General features: G+C 51.3%; 2 protein-coding genes across 4 annotated transcripts; both read right to left on the bottom strand.

The window, feature by feature from the left end:
• Positions 1-233: 233 nt before the first annotated feature.
• PROB1 (proline rich basic protein 1) lies at positions 234-4,785 on the bottom strand. Its single transcript, XM_042985124.1, has one exon. The coding sequence runs from the start codon at positions 4,783-4,785 to the stop codon at positions 1,720-1,722; it is 3,066 nt and encodes a 1,021-aa protein (XP_042841058.1). The 3' UTR covers positions 234-1,719.
• Positions 4,786-6,749: 1,964 nt separating this feature from the next.
• On the bottom strand, positions 6,750-14,074 carry SPATA24 (spermatogenesis associated 24). 3 transcript variants are annotated; one of them, XM_042985205.1, is made up of 8 exons: positions 14,002-14,074; positions 12,449-12,555; positions 12,124-12,241; positions 10,534-10,599; positions 10,176-10,306; positions 10,013-10,083; positions 7,004-7,106; positions 6,750-6,911 (listed from the first exon to the last, which is right to left on the bottom strand). In XM_042985205.1, the coding sequence occupies exons 4-8, from the start codon at positions 10,597-10,599 to the stop codon at positions 6,767-6,769; spliced, it is 516 nt and encodes a 171-aa protein (XP_042841139.1). In that variant the 5' UTR covers positions 12,124-12,241; positions 12,449-12,555; positions 14,002-14,074; the 3' UTR covers positions 6,750-6,766. The 3 variants fall into 3 exon arrangements, with proteins under 3 accessions (XP_042841139.1, XP_007077934.1, XP_007077935.1); XM_007077872.3 differs by lacking the exons at positions 12,124-12,241; positions 12,449-12,555; positions 14,002-14,074 and adding an exon at positions 11,777-11,929; XM_007077873.3 differs by lacking the exons at positions 12,124-12,241; positions 12,449-12,555; positions 14,002-14,074 and adding an exon at positions 11,777-11,928 and having other exon boundaries at positions 6,750-6,896.
• Positions 14,075-19,328: the final 5,254 nt, after the last annotated feature.

The raw sequence follows: 19,328 nt of genomic DNA on the forward strand, positions 1-19,328 counted from the left end.
ACTGGCCACTCAGCCACCAGGAGGAATTAGGTCACAGGCATGGCTGCCAGCCTAGGGCTCCCTCCCTGGGAGGCAAGTTTGCTGAGGCAAGGATGCCATGGCACATGAAAGACACACATGGGCTCCTTCCCTGAGCCTGAGGGCCATACCAAGGCATGGAAGAGCATTATGGGGGGTGTTAGGGGTTGTGATAGGAAATCAGAAATCAGACAAGTTACACCAGTCATTCCGACCATCATGGCTCATTGGGTCAGTGATTTATTGCACACCAGGATGAGGTGAGGGGACCAGGAGCAGCCCAGGGCCCTTCATGTCATCAGAACCAGCATCTGTGGCCATAAGAAGATGTTCAGGTTATTCTGACTCATAGTTCTCCTGGTCAGCTTCCAGTCCAAGGCAGAGAGGCAGACAGATAGACTTCAAGGGACCCAGACCCCCCAGAGGCCTGGAACCTAAGTAAGGCATCCATCTCTGTCCCCAACAACTGCTTCTAATGGGAACTCTTCTTCCACAAACTCATCACATCATCACTTATCAGTTCAACAAGCTTCTGCCAATTCAAGCTCAGAACTCCACACAGACCCCCATGTAGAGCATCTCCTACCCCATTCATCTCTCTCAGGCCTCCTCAGAGGCTCCTATAATCTCAGGGCAATTAGAACACAGGCCCTTCCTTGCTGTGCCCAGCCTGCAGAGCCACCCCCTCTCTGGGCATGGTTGCCACAACTGTTACTGAGGCAGTTGAACCAGTTGAGGCTCCATGTCTCTGTCCCCGCCCTCATCCCGACCCCAGGGGCATCCCTTTTACTGCCAGCCTTAACTCATCCTCCATTACACCCAGAACCCAGAATGGTCAAGAGGTTCTGCTTGTAAGTCCTTCCTGATGATTCACTTCATCTGCTTTCCACTCTGGGTGGGGATGGCTTAAGCCCCCCACTCCTGGCCCTAGGATGAGCCAGCTCAGCTCTGAGGGCTTAGAGAAGCCAAGTCAGATGCTGAGGTTAAGGGGAGGATGAGAGTTGGGGCTCCCAGTTGGAGACTACAGCTGCCTCCCCACCCAACCCCCATCCCCAGGCTGACTGTCCATAACCATAACCACTTCCATATTACTTCCCTGCTCTGCCTCCACCTGCTGTCTCAACAGCTCTCCTTCTCAGACCCTGCCTGGCCTAGGGGCTGCACTGGCCACTTTCCCACACAGCCTCCCAGGCCAAGGCTCACACCCTCTTCCAAAGAATAACAAAGTTGCTAGCCAGAGTCCTTCTCCTTCCATCCCACCAGTGCTCACTAGCCTGCTCCATCTCAGCTGGGTCCACCATTCAGGGAGGGACAGACAGCTCACTACCTCTGGGAGCAGCCCAGACCTCTGCTGCTCCTATTTCTTGTTGCCCCTAGCAAACCCCAACAGCCCCTCAAATTGGCTCCTGGGGACAACTCTTGAGACCCCTCACTTTTACACACACACAAACACACTACACTCTGGGAATGCTTGGGAAAGGAGTATACAATTTTGTTGGGGGAGGAAGTAGGCAGCCACTTTCTGAATTCCAGCTCCATCAGTCCCAAAGTTTCAGATACATTCTCTGAAGGTAACTTCCGGTCTGAAGATTGGATGCGATGAGTAAAAGAAAGAGGTGATAGAAGGAAAGAAGGGCAGGGGACTGGATGCCAGAACCTCCAGGGCTACCAACAGGCCCCAACACCATGGGGGATCAGACCTCACACTGGGAACAAGGACCCTTTGCCGGGCTGGGCTGAACCTGAGCTGTTGGGTGGAGCACAGAGGAGCAGAGGGGGTGCGGGGCTGGGGGTTCCACTCACTGGCAGATAATACATCCCGTCCAGGTGCCCCGCCTCAGAGGCCCAGGGTAGTGGGGGGCCGCTGAAGGCCGGCGGGCCCGGGGATGGCGGCATCGACAGGCTGGGGATAGGCCCATAGGTGGGCGGGTAGAGGCTGGAGCCCAGGGCCAGCGGGGTGTAGACGCGGCGGGGTGGCCCTGGGGGCGATGGCGGCAGCAGCACCTCTACATATTGCCCGCTCTCTGGGTCGAAGAGCAGCCGTAGCCGAGGCTGTCGCGGCGCCTCCACAAAGTAGTATCGGCCGCTCTCGGGGTCCACCAGGACCTTCCCCGGATACGCGGTCCCAGGTGGCTTCCGCGCCCCCTGGAAAGGGCCTTCTGGGGACCGGTCCATCGGTGGCGCTGACGCGGCGCGGGGCTGGGGCGGGGCCGTTCTGCCTGCCGACGCCTGGGGCTCCCGCGGGAGAGACGACTGGACAGAAGTCCCGGTCTCTGGAGCCACACGAGGGGTCTCCAATTTGGGTGCTATCCCAGGGCTCAAGCTAGGGTTCGCCTGAGGGGAGCTGGGACAGGGTGGTCTGGATGGTTGGGGCCCGGCTGGCCTTATGGGCGACTGCTGGGGTGAGGTGCGAGCGCCTCCTAGAGGGCTGGTCCGCCCCTGGCCGTCAGGGACCAGGCGCTGGACCTCCGCATCCCGGTTCTCTACGCCAGAACCGCGCACCAGGACTCCCCCAGGTCCCTCCCGCCGGCGGCCCAAGGCCAGTGCACCAGGCAGGCGGATCTCAGTGCGCGCGAAGGGTTTTGCGGTGCTGTTCTCTGCTCTCCGCCTCAGGACCCCGTTGGGCTGTGAAGCATCCCGGGGGACTGTGTCGGGGGACGGCTCTGGGGGCTCGTAGGGGTGCTTCACGACTGGCAGAAAGTCCTTCAGATAAACAGAAGTGTAGTGAGCTGGGGCTGGGGACTCCAACGCCTGGAACTCTTGTGTCTTGGATGAGCCGCCCTCCTCTCCGCGGGGTTCCGCGGGAGGCGCAGGCAGCCCCGAACCTGGTGTTCCCGGAGGAAAGCTTGGCGCGTACGTGGTCTTCACCATCTTGCGCACGTCGCGGGGCCGTGGAATGGCCACGCGCGGTCGTCCCGAGGCTGCTTCTCCAGGGCCCGAGACTTCCCGGTGCACATCGGCATCCAAGGTGCCCACGAGGCGACTGAGGGGCAGCTCGGGTGCAGCCACTTCTGGCGACGGCTGACTGCCTCGGAAGGCAAGATTCCACATCTCCCGCGTGGACGGACTCTGCGCGTCTGTGAGCTCAGGGGTCCTGGGGGCGGACGGTCTAGGCAACGCCAGCTCCTCCTGCCCTATCCCATTTAGAGCTTCCGATGTAGGTACTATCGATGAGCCCTGCAGTGTGGGATCCCACGTCTCTTGGGGAGATGGGTTCCACGTCCCATTAGTACGATCTGGAGGCTCCAGTGAGGACAAGGCCGGCGGGGACGGGCTCCTATTGCCTTCTGCGGTATTCCCGACTGCAGGTTTCGGAACCTCCCACAGGGAAGGGGCTTCGGGGGATGGGCTTCTTGTTCTGGCAACACCCTGATTCCACTGAGAACGGATCGGTGGGGAAGGGCTTCTTCTGCTGACAGTTTCCTCGATAGCAGGATCCTGATTTCCCCAGGCAGAGGATGCCTCGGGAAACGACGGGCTACTTACTCTCTGAATAGCTCGATTCCACGGAGGCAGATTCTGGGGGGACGGGCAGTGAGGACCCCGTACGGTCCCATTTGGAGCCTGCCACAGTGGGGACGAGCTCCTAGGTTTTCCAGCCTTACTCGGAACCTCCCGGGGGTCCCTAGACTCAAAAGGCGGAGACGGTTCTCTCAGGATGGTTCGATCCAGAGTCTCTCGCGGGAACCGAGTCTTGAGTTCCTGACTGTGCGCCTCCTGAATCTTCTCCCCTGACTGCAGGAAGATGCTGGAACTAACCGGACCCAGCGGCTCGGTCCCCGGCGCGGGCTTGTCACGCCGAATCGCGCGCTCTCGGAGGCTAGGCCACGGCCGTGGTGCCCTGGCGGGGGCTGAACTATGATGCACGCGGGGTGGCCGAGACCTGGCCTCCTCCAGGACCTTTCGGGTACTGCGGGCCGTTTCCCGGGTCGCACACTCCAGCCGCCCCGTGGGCCCGAAGGTGGCGCTGCTCCGGGCAGGGGCCGCAGGGCTTAGTTTTCTGGCCAGTGCTGTCTGCACTAGACCCGCGGCTTCCTGCAGGCGGCCCAGCGACTCATCCAGGGAGCCAGTGCGCAGAAGCAGTCGGGGGCGCGGCGCGCCCGCCTCCCGCGGGGGGCTCCGGGGTCGGGGGCGCAGCTCAATTTGACGCTTGGGCACAGTCCGGGGTCTGGCGGGCTCGGCACGTTCCTCCAGCGCCACCTCCACACACTCGAACTGCGCCGGGGTCCCAGGACTTGGCCCGCGGGGCCGCAGCTCCAGGTAAGTGGCCCAGCGGGAGCCACCGTTCGGGGCCTGAGGCGTCGGTGTTGCTGGAGCAGGAGTCGCGGGCCCGGGCGGAGAGAGGCTGCGGAAAGCTCGAGCGGTGAGCTGTTGCACCTCGCTATCCGCCGCGTCGGAGCGGCTGAACAGGGCCCCGGCGCCGAAGATGACTTCCATCTCCCCCGACGGCAGCATGCGCAGCTGGGGCTGGGGTGGCCGCGGGCCGGAGCCCGGGCCTCGCGGGAAACCCGAGCTGGTCCCGAGCTGCTGGCGGCTATTCTGGGCGCTGACGGACAGGCGAGGCTGCGCGCCCGCCCCCAGCGCAGGGGCCACCCCGGGCCAATTCGCTCGGCACTCCGCGTCCGGCCCAACGTCCGGGGGCTCTGGAGAACCCGGAGCCGTGTGGTAGGAACCTGACGAACCGGAGGAGTCCTGGCGCCGGGCGGGGACCTCAGGCAGGCGCCCTGGGAGCCCAGGCAGGGCTGGCGGTGCGAGCGCGGTCAGCATGGTGGGGCTGGACGCCGCGCACTACCTCCCTCACGTTAGCCTCCGCCGGTGCCGCGGGCGCCCGCACTGTCCCCGCCCCGCCCGCGGGTGTCGTGGGGTCACCGCGCCTTAAAGCGGCCGCGTCCGCTCGCGAAGCGGTGGCGTCGCTAGCAGGAGAGACTTGGGCCCTAGGCTCTACTTTTCCAGCTTTCTCCCCTGGCGCGGGCCAGAAGCCTAGGGTGCATCGCCAGGCTTTGGCTGACATGAAGGTGAGGGAAAGGCAGGTGTGCAACTTGAAGCCAGGGGCTAGGCCCATCTCCACTCCTCCACAGGCTAGGAAACAGGATGAGCAGGGGTCTGCCTAACAAGAACCATGGTGGTATGGATTAGAATGTGAGCCAGGGGGCCAGGACCACACTTTGAGACCAGGCAACTCAGATCTTGTGAGCAATTTCATCTTCTCCTTAGCCCCCAGTGTCTTCCCATCACCTCAGTGCACCCCTTCTCCCCAGCCTTATCACTTGTACTAGCTAGAGTTCATAAGGGTGTACCCACCACCTTCCTTGACCCATCAGCCCACGATCCGATAGAAAGCATTGCTTGGTAAGCTCCCTCGACCCAGAAAGTTGTGCCAGGGCCTTAGGTAGGTGCTGTCCCTGGCTGGACCCATTGCCTTTGGTGGGAACATCCTGGATGGGGCTGGAGTGCATAGCTCTAGCATTCCCATTCTGCCTTGGCACCTAGAACAAGCCCTGGATGCCTATGTGGGGTCTCCTAGGAACCTCTGGGGGTAGCTGTAGCCCCCTGTATAAAGACTCTGAGGCAGAAAGAGCTCTGTGCTCTCCCAGGCACTTGCAAGGCCCTCACTCCAGCCCCCACCACCTCAGGACTCACCCTGGGGACAGGAACAGATTGGGCAGGAGTCACCACCTGTCATAGCCCTGGGACAATGACAATGGGCACCCTTTACCCTTAAACTTCTGGCTTCGAGTTCCTACTATGATTCAGGCTCCGGGTGGCCTTGGAGCAAACACATCAGCACCCCGATCCCCATTGTACTCATCCTCACACTGACCCAGGTTAGGCTAGACTTGACAAATCTGACTCAGCCTCCGAGTGGGTCTCCTGCCTGGGTATGTCTCCATGATCACCTAGCCATCAGAGATGGCTTGTGAAAGGATCAAGCCTGCCTATCATCTAGCCCTGCATATGCAACTTTAGCGAGTCCTAGACCCTTCGCAGACTTCCCCCACCTTAAAAATAGACATAGCATGGTCCTTTTCCCTTCCTTCCCTTTGGGAAGACTCGAGCTTCTGTTTGGGGGAAGTGTAAGAAGGTCCAAGTGTGATTCAGAGGTATAACATAACATTATATGATGGAAACTGATTTCCCAAATTCATCGTGGTCCTGGAACCCATGATCTTTGATGTCTCTGGTCAGGACTTCACACACACACACACACACACACACATACACAGAGCCCTTCCTGCTCTATAGCCAAGTTGGGAGAGTTAAATTTACCAAGGCACTGGGAGTGGGGTGGGGTGTTTACAGGTAACCAGGGGTAACCAGAGCTGTTTACATAGGGAGGGATTAAATACCAAGAGTAGGAAGGACAGTGCCTATTAGACAACAAAGTAGTCCTCCCCTATGCTATACCCCCACACTTTCACTCCCCCTACTATCCAAGGGAGGGAGGGAAGTGGCAGGGGCTGGAGACTTGAGCAGCATCCTTTTCTGAGCCAAGGAGTGGCCTGGAAAGTAGTGGTCCAAGGCCTGTCCCCCACCCAGTCCCTGGTAACTTGATTCTCCCTTCTGTCATGAAGGCCCCAGAGGCAGGCAGGGAGAAAAAAAAAGAGTGCCTTCTGCCTCTTCCCTGGGAGTCAGGGCACCGGTGAGGCCTGACGTGGCAGAAGCAGAAACCCACAGGGATGGGGACCCCCACAGCAGAGAAGGCAGAGGTCCAGCATTACAGCTACAGAACAGGAAGGTGAAGACAATTTTATTTTTCCCTGGGATGCTGGTGGCTCCGGGCCTGACGCGTCCCCGAGGCTTTCTTATGCTTCTGGTCCAGCACTTGGGCCATGTAGTTCTCCTGTTGCTTCTGGATCCGGTAGTCAGACATGTGATTCCTGCAATGGAGCTGGCTGGGCATGGGCTGGGGACAGTCTAGGGTAGGGACCAGAGAGCTGGCTCCCTACTTCCATCAACAACCCCCAGCCTAGCCCAGACACCTCACCTGAAGATCTGTTTCTGCTGGCTGATAACTTGCTGCAACTCCTTAATCTCATTCTCTTTGCCATTAAGTATATCTTCTTGCTTTATAATGTGAGACTCAATTTCTGTGGGGGAGAGAGGCAGGGAGAAGGCGTGGTTCCCATCCGAAGGGCTCCTTCCTGAGATAAGGCATTCATTCCCTTATGGGTCTTTTTAGAACTTGGCTCTCCTGACCCAGGGGTTCTCCACAAGTAGCTGTTAACATCATGGTAAGAATGAGTTTATTATGGCGTTTTGATAGGATGGTGACTGAGCGGCACAATGTCTGCTGAATGTGTCAGTGACTTTACAACGCTATTCTGGACCAGGTGACTCACATGAGGGCAGGAAAAGGCCTCTGCAGAGTGGTGGACAGTGCTGCCCAAAGGCAGGAGGATGAATGGCTCCTGTCCCTAACTCCTGCTGATCTTCACAGCTATCACCTCCTTGGCAAGACATTTCCTAGTTTAAAGTACAACCTCTCCCAATAGTTCCTATCCCTTTTTCCTGCTTTCTTTTTCTTCTTAACACTTATACCTAATATACCACATATTTTACTCACTTTTCTTCTCTGCTAGGATTTACATCCATGAAATCCATAATGATAAATATTATTTAAATTTACTGCTTTAACCCTAAGGCCTAAAATCGTACCAGGCACATAGAAGGTGCACAATAAATTTATCTGTGGAATGAATAACCAGGATATCCTCTGGGGAGTTAGGACTTAGAAACATCACTTAGTTCAGTCATCTCAATCCAACCAGACGTACTGAGGGCCAGCTGGATGCCCAGACTTGTGCTAGGGCTTAAGGAGAGAAGACAGGGCCCCTACCCTCAAGGAGGCAGCTCCTGAAAGAGAGTTAAAACTCAGGAACTGATCAGAGAACAGAGGGTGATGTTTTAGCAGTGTTAATATTGATGAGACAGTATTGCTACTTTGGGCAAGTTGCCTCCTCTTCTAGACCCATTTTCTCATCTGTAATATGGGGACAGGGACAGCACAGGGGCGTGAGGTGAGAGGAGACAGTGGTGACAAAGCTTACCCCAAATTAAGTGCTCATTAGATGCAAGGATGATTTTTGTGTCTTGCATCAAAATCAAAAGAGGTTGTAGGGATGGAGGGGGAGGCGGTGCTTCATTTACATAAACTGACCCTTAGGGAGCCCTGGAAAATTCTGATCCTCCTAGGAAGAAAATCCCACCACGTTTAAAGATTAGACAAATATTAACTAGAACACAAGGTCTAAAAAATGTAGAAATGCTGAAGTATTTAAGGTTTCAGAAGAGAAGATTTGGTAAAAAGTTAATGCACAGCATAGAAAAGAGGAGACAAAGACACAGGAGAAGGAAGAGAATGAAAATGAGGTCACTCGGTCATAGGACCATGCCTATTGAACCTTCTTCCCCAGGTCACGCAGATTGATTGATTGTGAAGTTCTTTTGGGAAAAGGCATCAGAAATTTATGTGAATCTTTTAAAATAAATTAGAGATGAATTTAAAATAAATAGCACCCACAGAGAGAATGGTTAGAAAATCCCTTTGAGAAAAATAAGAAACTATGTAAGTATAAAAAACAAACTAAAACCACAAAAAGGGAGGTTCCCCAACCTGGCCAACAGCCAGGGGGAGGCTCAGGTCATGAGATTTGCTCAGGTGAGGGCTTGTGTCCCACTGGAGGGGTCTGGGACATTCTGGGGGAGGGTAGCCAAGTTCCATCCCCATAGCATACACACACACACACACACACACACACACACACACACACACCCCTTCCACAAGCAGATATAGAACCCCGTGGCTTTGGTTGATCTCTAGGAAATGCTCGAGTACCACCAGAAAAGAACTCTAGGTTTCTTTTAGGGAAGTATGGGGACAGGCAGAGAGACAGGAAGGAGTGGGGTCTGGTGGCCTTGGGTACAGAGGCAGTGACTGCCTGCTGGGCCCCAGGAGGCCCTACTGAGAGCCCTTGGTCAAACAGCCACAAGGCCTGTCAGCCTACCTAGTCAGATCAAGATATTGGCCTGTTGGCATCTTATTAGTAAGAGTACTCACCAAGGGAGAGAGAGGGCTGGATTGGTGGGTACGGGTGCCCAAGACTTCAGGTGACAATCCATCAGAAGGGACTCTGAATCTCTTTTGGAATTGGGCTCTGGTCTCTGGCCTACTCAAAATCTGCTGCAGTGTATGAAGCAGATGTTGCATGTGGAATTCAGATCTGTTCCTTAAACCAGGTAAGGGTAATTTAGTGTTCTGGGAAACTGAAAGGCATTCCTGGGATCTAGAGACACTGGGTGGCTGACAGAAAGTGCCCCACAGCTCATGGCACCAAGTGAGCCAACAAGGAGCCACATACATCTGCACAGAGCAGAGATGAAAACTAATGGCCTATGGGCATATTATACTTAGCCTATACAATAGTTTTAAAATTTCTAAATCAGTTGCCAACACTAAAAAGTCAGAAAAGTTTCCATGAAAAACTGGCTTCCAGTTTCTTTTTTAAGGATCTGACAATACTGCCCCCCTCCTCCCCAGAGCAGAGGCACTAAGCCCTTGAGAGAGGGCACGGCTCTTCCTGTCACCACAGTCCCTACCCCTCCCTACTGGGTCCCTAGCAGTCAGCTCCCAGATAGGACTGTGCTTGCCCTGCTGTTCCTCTTGTAAAAGGTATGAGTGAAGTACACTATTTCTAATACCCATCAAAAGTGGGAAAACAAAAGTTGGACTAAAAGGTCGTATGTTTCAAGAAAAATGGGAGCGAGCCCATTCCTTTATGGCCATGAAGAATATTGTACACCAACTGCTTCCCTCATTTCCGTGGCCTGCCTGGTCCCTGAAGGCCTTTGCGATGGTGTGGCCCGCCTGGGCCTCCTGGTATCCTCAGCCGGGGGCAGAAGTTGGGGTGAAACCCTGCCCTTGACACAGGCACTGCGCTGTTAGGGAAGAGCCCATGTATGTAAGCGTGGGGGGGAGCACGGGCCTCCCGCCTACCATTGCACTTGGTGATGAGCTGGTCCTTCTTACTGGATTCCTGCAGGGCTCTGCTCTTGACACTGGAGAGCCTGGGTGGAGAAGATAAGACAAGAGAGGGTGGGAAGGCTGACAGGCAGCCTGGACCCCCAACCCTTCACAACCCTTTGAAAGGCCCACTCACGCTTTTTCAAAAGCCAGCTTCTCTTTCTCCAGCTGTTTAGATAGCACCTCTACCTCTCCGAGGGCAAACTGCAACTTCTCCTCTTCCTTGGCCAGGAGGACCTTGGTCTTGGCATGGGCAGCTTTCTCTTCCTGCAGGAACAGAAAGCAGTGACCTCATTACCCCTGAGCTACCCTAGGTCTCCTAGGTTCCATTAACAGCTCCATTTCTCAGACAGGCATATAGAAGCCAGGGTACAGGAAGATTCTGTCCTCACTACTAGGGCAGGAAGCTGTCAGAGGCCAATAATAACTGTGCCCATCCACAGGGATCCCAGGAAATGGGGGAAGATCAGGAGCCCACAGAGGCCCTTACTTACCACCAGCTTCTTTTCCACTGCCTGGAACTCTTCTTTACTGACAAAATTTTCATCCTGGAGAACCATCTGCAACAGAGCCTGGCTCAGGGAGGGCCTGGGGCTGGTGTTGAAGGGGTACTCTCTAGGGACCAGGACCAACGTTAGACAATGGGATGATACCCAGGGCACCTAGGATGAGACTTGGGCTCTGAACAGGGAGAATTTGGTTCCATAAGATTCACAGAGGCTCAGCTCTAGGTCCTGCCCTCAAGAAGCAACCAGTTTGATATAGGAGATAGCCCATGGCCAGTACTTCTAACACAGTGTGCACTATGATGGAGAAGCACAAAAGGCTGTGGTGCCCAGAGGAGGCCCCTGGTCTGGGGAAGGGTCAGACCTGCTTCTGGAGAAGGGGTCATCAGACATGAGCTCTGACTGGTAAACAGGGGTGGGCAAGAAGAGGGGGTGGAACAGAAAAGTGTTCTAGATGGTGAGAACATACATGCAAAGGCCAGCTGCAAAGAAGAGCTGGGTACCCTCAGGGAATTGCAGGTAATTGAATGCCTAGAGCTGCACGCACCCCTCAGGGTGAGAAATAAATGTTAAGTCAGTTTTGTTTCTGAGATGGAGATATCTCCCAGCTGTCTTATCAAGATAGAAAATAAAAACAGAAAAACCATGAACTTCAGCTGCCCAAGACTTTACCATGCCTGTCCAGGTAATCTGTGTCTCCAATGCTTTGAACTCATGAACTAGGATTTGACTCAGAAGGCAAAAGCAAAGGGGCATTAAAGGGTCGCAGGCCCTTAAGTTAACATGTGCAAGAGACAAACCTGTGCTTACTGCACTCAAAATGGCGCTGCATTAGACACTGGGGAGGAGATGTCCATAATGGAAAACGCGTTATAGTTTCAATACCTGCATCTGAGAACCCCGGGGAAGCCAATGAAGTCATCTCCAATTAGAAGTGGGGAAAGTGAGGCTCAGTGAATACACGGGGAGATATCTAGTAGGCCTTACACAGCCAGACAGAGAGTAGAAAGCAACTTAAAATTGTTTAAATTCCCTGGAAAATTATCTTGAAGACCTTGACCCTTTTTGGCTCCACCCCTACCAGCCAGAACATACTCGGGCCCCGCCTCCTCCTGATGACGCCATTGGCAATGTGCTCTAAGCTCGCCATCGGCGTCGGGACAGGGTCTGGCCCCGCCCCCGCCATTTAGGTGTCCGGTCCGGCCCTCCCCCAGCTCTTCGGGCTGCATACCACATTCCTCAGCTGGTGAATCAGTTCCTCCTGAGACTCGATCACGTCCCGCAGTTGATCGAAAGCGAGACACACTGATCCTGACCCCCCCTGCGACCACCCGAGGGGCGTCGCCATCTTTCCCCCCCGCCAGCTCGTTGGAAATGTCTCTGGGCGCCTCACCCACCGACGTTCACCAATGAGAATGGGACGCCATAGAGCACCTTGGCAACCGGGGGCGGGGACTTTTTTTGTTAGTAGGGATGGAGCCCGCCTCTTAAAGGAGCCACACTCTTAAAAGCACAGCCTTCCCGTGGAGGAACTTCTAACAACCCTTAGGGATTTAAGTTTATACTTTATTTGCACACCTGTTTTATCTTGTGTTCGTCACGCAGACCTGAGGAGCAGACGGGGCACGGTTTGGTGAACAGCCCTCACTCAGACAAGGCCCTCAGCCTTATCCCAGGGCCTGTTAAACTGCAAGACCTGTGAAGCAAGAGCCAGCTAAGGCAACTCGTGCATTTTTAACGTTAACAGCTCTCTTTCTCCCACCCTAATCTCTGGATTTCACCCAGAGTATGAGACTCCAGGCTCCTGTGATTTCTTTTACAAGTACGAATACATTTAGTATTTAGGTAATCTGAACCCAAGCAATGAAGGGAAGCACAGACCAGAAAAGGAGAGTGGCCTCACCCAAGATGAAGAGTCCTCATACTCTGGTACCTGGTTGTTGGTAGCCACATTGGAGCCAGGTGCCACCATGTCAAAGTGCCGGGGACGGCCCTGAGAGATCAGGAGAACTGAAGAGGGGCATGAAAGACACGGAGAATGGAGGTAGACAAGGATAAAGTGATCACACACACCCATTGAGGATATAGGGGGATCATCACATCCCCATTGAAGGCTTTCTTCAAAACCCAAATAAGATTAAATAAGCTTAGGAAAAATCGGAGCGAATATTCACTGAGTATTCACTATTCTGTGGCACCATTAAGCTTTTTCATGTGATCTTCACAATAACCTTGGGAAGTAGGTTATAATACCCTTAACCAGGTTCTATGAGAATGAGTAACTTGCCAAGTTCACTCAAGCTAGGAAACCCTGGAACAGGGTTTTAACACGGAAAGTTTGATTTCAGAGTCCATGTTCTTAACCATGATGCTGCGTTACATTTTTGTTGAACATATTGGATACTAAAGTTATGAAATTTGATACCCCCCAGGCAGGAAATGACTATATTAAGGAGTTTGGAAAAAGTGTTATCAGTGACCAGGAAGGGAAGCTGAAAATTCAGGTGGGCCACTCAGGCTGCTCCCCAAAGCTCCTTAGGGACATATTTTGGGGTTGGAATTTGTGGCCTGATAAATGTGACCATTCCTGTGAGTCTCCCAGTGGTAGCCCTTGTTTTATCTTTCCTTGTTTCTTGTTTTTGTTCTCACATCCTTGAGAGCAAGGCCTTTTCTGTTGACCAATCTTAAAGGGCCTAGAGCAGTACCATCCAATAAAATGTAGGTGATGGATATAGTCTATATCTGCACTGTCCAATACTGCAGCCACTAGCCACATTTGGCTGTTTAGCACTTGAAATGTGGCTCATGAGACTTGAGGAATTGTTTTAAATTATTAAAAGTTTTGATTAGTTAACATTTTAATTTAAATAGCCATAGTGGCTTGTGGCTACTGTGTTGGACAGCAAGGGCCTAGAAGGTGTCTTGTAGGTTGTGTGCCTCAGCACAGCACCTTCTTGGAGTTTTGTCTATTGAATGTGAGTGTTCATCTGAATCACCCTGGACAAAGCTGCACATTCCTCTGGGGCAGGAATACCTGGATTCCCCCCTTGAACTGTCTCTTCTCTCTCAAGTCTTTAATGAGATGCTACTTCTTTTTTTTAAGTTTATTTATTTATTTTGGGGGAGAGAGAGAGCATGAGCAGGGGAGGGGCGGTGGTTGGGGGAAAAAGACTGAATCCCCAGCGCAGAGCCTGCTGCAGGGCTTGAACCCACGAAACCATGAGATCATGACCTGAGCCGAAATCAAGAGTCAGACTCTTAACCAACAGAGCCACCCAGGCACCCCTGAAATGCTAATTTGATAACCCTTGCCATTCACATTCACCTCCAGAAGCTGGAATAGGCTGCCCCTCAGGGCAAAACTCTGGAGTGTAGTAGTCTCCACCAGCCAATTCCCCGGGGAGGGAAGGTTGTGAGCAAGAGAGAACCCTGGATCCAGGTCTGCACCCTGCATACCAGCATGAACATGACGGATTGTCCTCTGGTTGAGGACTGCCACAGACTCCCCCTCTGTATGTCAACAAACACTCCAGGCTCCTGGCCAGCCAGGGCTCAGTAAGACTCAGGATGGCAGGACATCACAAACAGCTCTGTGATCCTGCCCCGGAAAGTGTTGCCTTTCTGCACAGGGTTATCCTTCTGGTTGATGTTCCCATTTTCTGTTGCTGTATAACTAACCACCTAAAATTTACAGCTTAAAAAAAAAATCATTTTGCTCAGGAATCTTACATTTAGGCGGGGTTCAATAGTGAAAGTTCATCTCTGCTCCATGATGTAGTATCAGATGGGATTTTGGTGGGGGGACTGGGAAAGGAGAGGCTAGAAATTCTGTTTCCAAGGTGGCTCATTGATATAACTGGCAAATTTAGTGCTATCAGCAGGGAACGCATTTGAGCCTGAGGACCAAGTTTCTTGTCCCTCTCCATGGGCTATTTAGGCTTTCTCATAGCATGGTGATTAGGTTTAAGAGAAAGCATCCAAAGTGATAGGAAATGGAAGATGGCCGGGGCACCTGGGTGGCTCACTCGGTTGAGTGTCCGCCTTCGGCTCAGGTCATGATCTCACAGTTTGTGGGTTTGAGCCCCACTTCGGGCTATGTGCTGACATCTTGCTTAGAGCCTGGAGTCTGCTTCAGATTCTGTGTCTCCTTCTCTCTCTGCCCCTCCCCCGCTTGCTCTCTGTCTCTCAAAAATAAATAAATGTTAAAAAAAACTAACAACAAAAAAAAGGGAATGGAAGATGACCACTTCCTTAAGGCTTAGGCCTAAAAAACAGTACAGTGTAATTTCTGCTATTTTCTATTTGTCAGGAGGCCTCAGGGTTCAGATTCAAGGAGAGGGGACACATCCCACTGTAGTTTCAAAGAATTTGGGCTGCACTTCCAGCCAATGTGCAGATGACTTGTCATTTCTTTAAGGTTCAGCTCAGATAAACCCAGAATGAAACTTAGTCTAGTGGGGGAGACAATCATCAAATAAATACTTACTTAAATCCTAAATTAAGTCATTATCCAAATAAATACATTATAGCTATGACAGGTGCTGAGAGGAATGGGTATTTTTTTTTAATGTTTACTTATATTTAAGAGAAAGAGAGAGACAGCACAAGCGGCAGAGGGGCAGAGACAGGGAGAGAGACAGACAGAATCTGAAGCAGGCTCCAGGCTCTGAGCTGTCAGCAGAGCCTGTTGTGGGGCTTGAACTCACAAACTACAAGATCATAACCTGAGCTGAAGTCAGACGCTTAACTGACTGAGCCACCCAGGCGCCCCTGTATTTTTTTTTTTTTTTAAGTAGTCTCCAGGCCTGACGTGGGGCTTGAACTGACGACCTGCTATTAATAAGAGTCATATGCTCTACCTAGGGGTGACTCTGCTGACAGCACAGAGCTCGCTTTGGATCCTCTGTCTCCCTCTCTCTCTGCCCCTCCCCAGCTTGTGCTCTCTTTCTCTCAAAAATAAATAAACATTACCAAAAAAAAGTCATATGCTCTTTTAAATGAGCCAGCTAGGTGCCCTGGAAGGAAAGTATTTTAAAGGGAGATTTTGCCCCGTCTGGAGTGTCAGGGAAGGCTTCTGTGTGGAATCGGGATTTTGAGCTGAAACCTATTAAGATAAACCAGGAGGCACTTAACAAAGCAGGCAGGGGCAGGTGAGTGGGAAAGGGTTTCAGAAAGAGAGAATAGTATATGTAAGGTCCCTGGGGCAAAAGGGATTGGCAGAGTGTAGTAATTAAGAGGCTAGTATGGGGGCACCCGGGTGGCTCAGTCAGTTTAGCGTCTGATTCTTGATTGCAGCTCAGGTCATGATCTCATTCTCTTCTCTCTCAAAAAATAAAATTAAAAAAAAAAATAAAAACCTCAAAAAAAGAAAAAAGGCTAGTTTGGCAGAAAAGAAAAAGATAGATGTACAGGGCAAGCAGGGTCAGTGGCCAGAAACTTGGTAGAACCTTGTTAAGCATTAGACCCCACAAAGAACTTTGATGGTTTTTATTCTTGGAGCAAGAGAAAGCTACTGAAATATTTTAAGCGAGAGGATGACATAATTAATGCTCTGGGAAGATCTCTCTGGTTGCAGCAAGGTGTACAGATTGGAAGTGGCCCTGAGTAGATGCACAGAGACTACTTAAGAAGCTATTGCAGTTTTTATCAGAAAAAGCGGCTGGTAGTTTGGGAGTCAGATGGTGTCAGAGGAGATGAAGAGAGTAGTTGGATTTAGAATGTTCTGGAGGTCAAACTGATAGGATTTAACGAAGGAGGGGTTACAAGACAAAAGGAAGCCAAGGTGTTTTGGTTGTCTACTGCTGCAAACAAACTACCCCAAAATGTAACGACTTAAAACAGTAACTGTATTGTCATTTGCTCATGACTGGGTGGTTTGAACAGGGCTTGGTGGGACAGGCTATTTCTGTTCTGCCCATCAGCTAAGGTGGCCCAAACAGCGCAGCTTGGATCTTCTGTCTGGGTTCTTAGTCCTTGCTGCCAGCTCACTTGTTTGGTTCTCCTCTCCTCTCCTCTGCCTGGTTTCTCCATGTGGTTAGCTTAGTGGTCTCAGGGTGGTTGGACTTACATGGCAGCTGACTTCTCCTAAGTGCAAAAATGGAAGCTGCTAGTTTTGCCACATTCTTTTGGTTAAAGATCAAAGGCCAGTCCAGATTAGAAAGGGGACTATGCAAGGGCACAAATATTAAGCATGGTCCTTTGGGAGACTTCAAATTAAGTCTACCACACGGTTTCTTGGCTTTCTGACTTTCACACCTGGATCAATGGTGGTGTTATTCATGGAAATGGGAGCACTCAGAGTATTTTTCTGTCTTCTCTTAAAAAAAGAAATCACTGCAGGGACGCCTGGGTGGCTCAGTCGGTTAAGCGTCCAACTTGGGCTCAGGTCATGATCTCACATCTGTGGGTTCGAGCCCCGCATCAGGCTCTGTGCTGACAGTGCGGAGTGTGCTTGGGATTCTCTGTCCCTCTCTCTCTGCCCTTCCCCCACTCTCTCTCTCTCTTAAAAAAAAACATTAAAAAAAATCACTGCATTCTGTAAGAAGGATGATTATATTTCAGGTCTCTCTCCCTCAGAGTTGATTTCACTGAAGCCTCAAACTGGATCACATTCCTGTTAAAGAACCTGAAGGTTTTCTTGATTTCCCCTTTGACATTCATCCCACTGGGGAGCTAACTTGTCTGAAGTTAGCTTTGCCCTCAGATATGAGCTCCAGGAGTTGGAGCTGTGGTGCTGGGTCTCACTTATTCCCCAACCCCCATCCCCAAAGCTCAGCCCACTGGACACAGAATAAGTTCTCCATCTTTGCTGAATTGAATCTCATCTCTATCTTTCTTCAAATGAAAGATATTGTTATGAACCATGTACTTTATATTTTGAATTTGTGTTTTTGTTTAGTAATTTCTACGCTCAAAGTGGGGCTTGAACGCATGACCCTGAGATCAAAAGTCACATGCTCTTCTGACTGAGCCACACAGGCACCCCCATGTACTGTATTTTTTTTTTTTAGTATTTATTTTTGAGAGAGAGAGAGAGAGAGAGAGAGAGAGACAGAGTCTGAACAGGGGAGGGGCAGAGAGAGAGGGAGACACAGAATCTGAAGCAGGCTCCAGGCTCTGAGCTGTCAGCACGAAGCCCAATGCAGGGCTCGAACCCACTAGACGTGAAATCATGACCTGAGCCGAAGTTGGACGCTTAACTGACTGAGCCACCCAGGAGCCCCTGTACTGTATTTTTTAAACCAAGACTTTCCTAAATATGGGTCGTTGGGAACAAGGCCATTAGGGAACTGGGATAACACCTGATTTGGGGGCTAAGTAGTTTAGCTCTGTATGTAGGCTATAATATCCTGCAGCTGCTAGCATCTGATAGACAAGAAATACAGAATTGGTGATGCCACCAATGTTATCTATTGTTCTAAACATCAATAATTCCACTGATGGATGAGGGAAGACTGTAGCAGAGGAGAGACACTAAGCCTTCTCTAGTCCTAACTAGCTCCAAGGGAGTCCAGCATTCTGTGGTGCCTAAGGATGCCATGGACAAGGGTAAAAGAACAAAGGAAAAATATAGAGCCATTCTTTTTATATAAAATCGTTTAATTTCTTTCTCCGTTAAAATACACTCAATCTAGATGCAGTGGATCAGGTGACCAGAGTTCTCAAGATTTGTATTCCACCAGGAGCTGATTCCACCTCTCTCAAACCTGGCTCTGGTCACAGAACATTCACATCTTTAATTCCCAATACTGAGTGTGATGCAAGTGATGTCGTCAATATCGAACACATGGGTATATAGTTACGTGGTGGTCACTGCACGAGGTATCAACAATGCAGGCTCAAACATAGGATGTAGAGTAACTTGGCCCTTCCCCAAAATAAATATATTAGAGCACTAAGCTTATACCATAAATAAGTCCAAAATAAATACTAATTAAGAGCTAGCTTCTGTGAGGAACAGGGCATGCAGAGACAATGAACTTGCAGGTGTGGCCAGTTGTAACAGAAAGCTTCCGGAATCCCAACAATGCCTCCTCACAAAGTCAGTCCTGAGCATGAGGATGAAAATGAGAACAATGCAAGGCTTGGCCAGGCTGCGGGATCCCATGTTCCAGTGGGGTTTGGAGTTCAGTATAATTTCTAACAGTTTCCAACACAAAGCATAGCAGTGGCATTTTCTTACCAGTCACTTGTCCCAAGTTGTGAGGCCTGGAGCTGATCAAGGAAATTCAGAAGTTTTCTGGTATGAGCAGATGAACCTCAGGGTTGCTAATCTGGGGACATGGATTCCTTGAAGTTGCAGTGTCCTCTGTGTGAGAAGGGTTTTCACCCTCCCCTCCTCACTGCTGATCAGGCAGCGTGAAGAGCGCTTTCATTCTCATGAATGGGAGCTTCACCTTCTGCTTAAGCCACGAGCCCTGCTTTGCCCCACTTCCCCACCTCACACATCCCCATTCTGCATTAATGCTCACAAAAACATGTAGAGCTGCACGCCAAGACAGCAAGAATAAGCCTTACCTAAAGAGTTTATATGTGATCAGGAAACCTTCCAGAAGATGGAGGCAAGAGGAAGACGCTTATTTTACCACCATGTGGACAACCCATCTAAAATAGAACCCAGGAAGTCATAGTTTAGCCATATTTTGGACCATACGAAGTAGATTAAACTATTCTTCAGCCAAAGGCAAATACCGTTCTACTGAGGAAAGCCAGATTTGAGTGTTGTAGTCTATTAGGTAATAAACACAACACCACCATCAGTGCTTTAAAAACAGACAAGAGAC

This window comes from Panthera tigris, chromosome A1 (genome assembly GCF_018350195.1).
Source record: "Panthera tigris isolate Pti1 chromosome A1, P.tigris_Pti1_mat1.1, whole genome shotgun sequence".
In the NCBI taxonomy this organism is placed as follows: domain Eukaryota; kingdom Metazoa; phylum Chordata; class Mammalia; order Carnivora; family Felidae; genus Panthera; species Panthera tigris.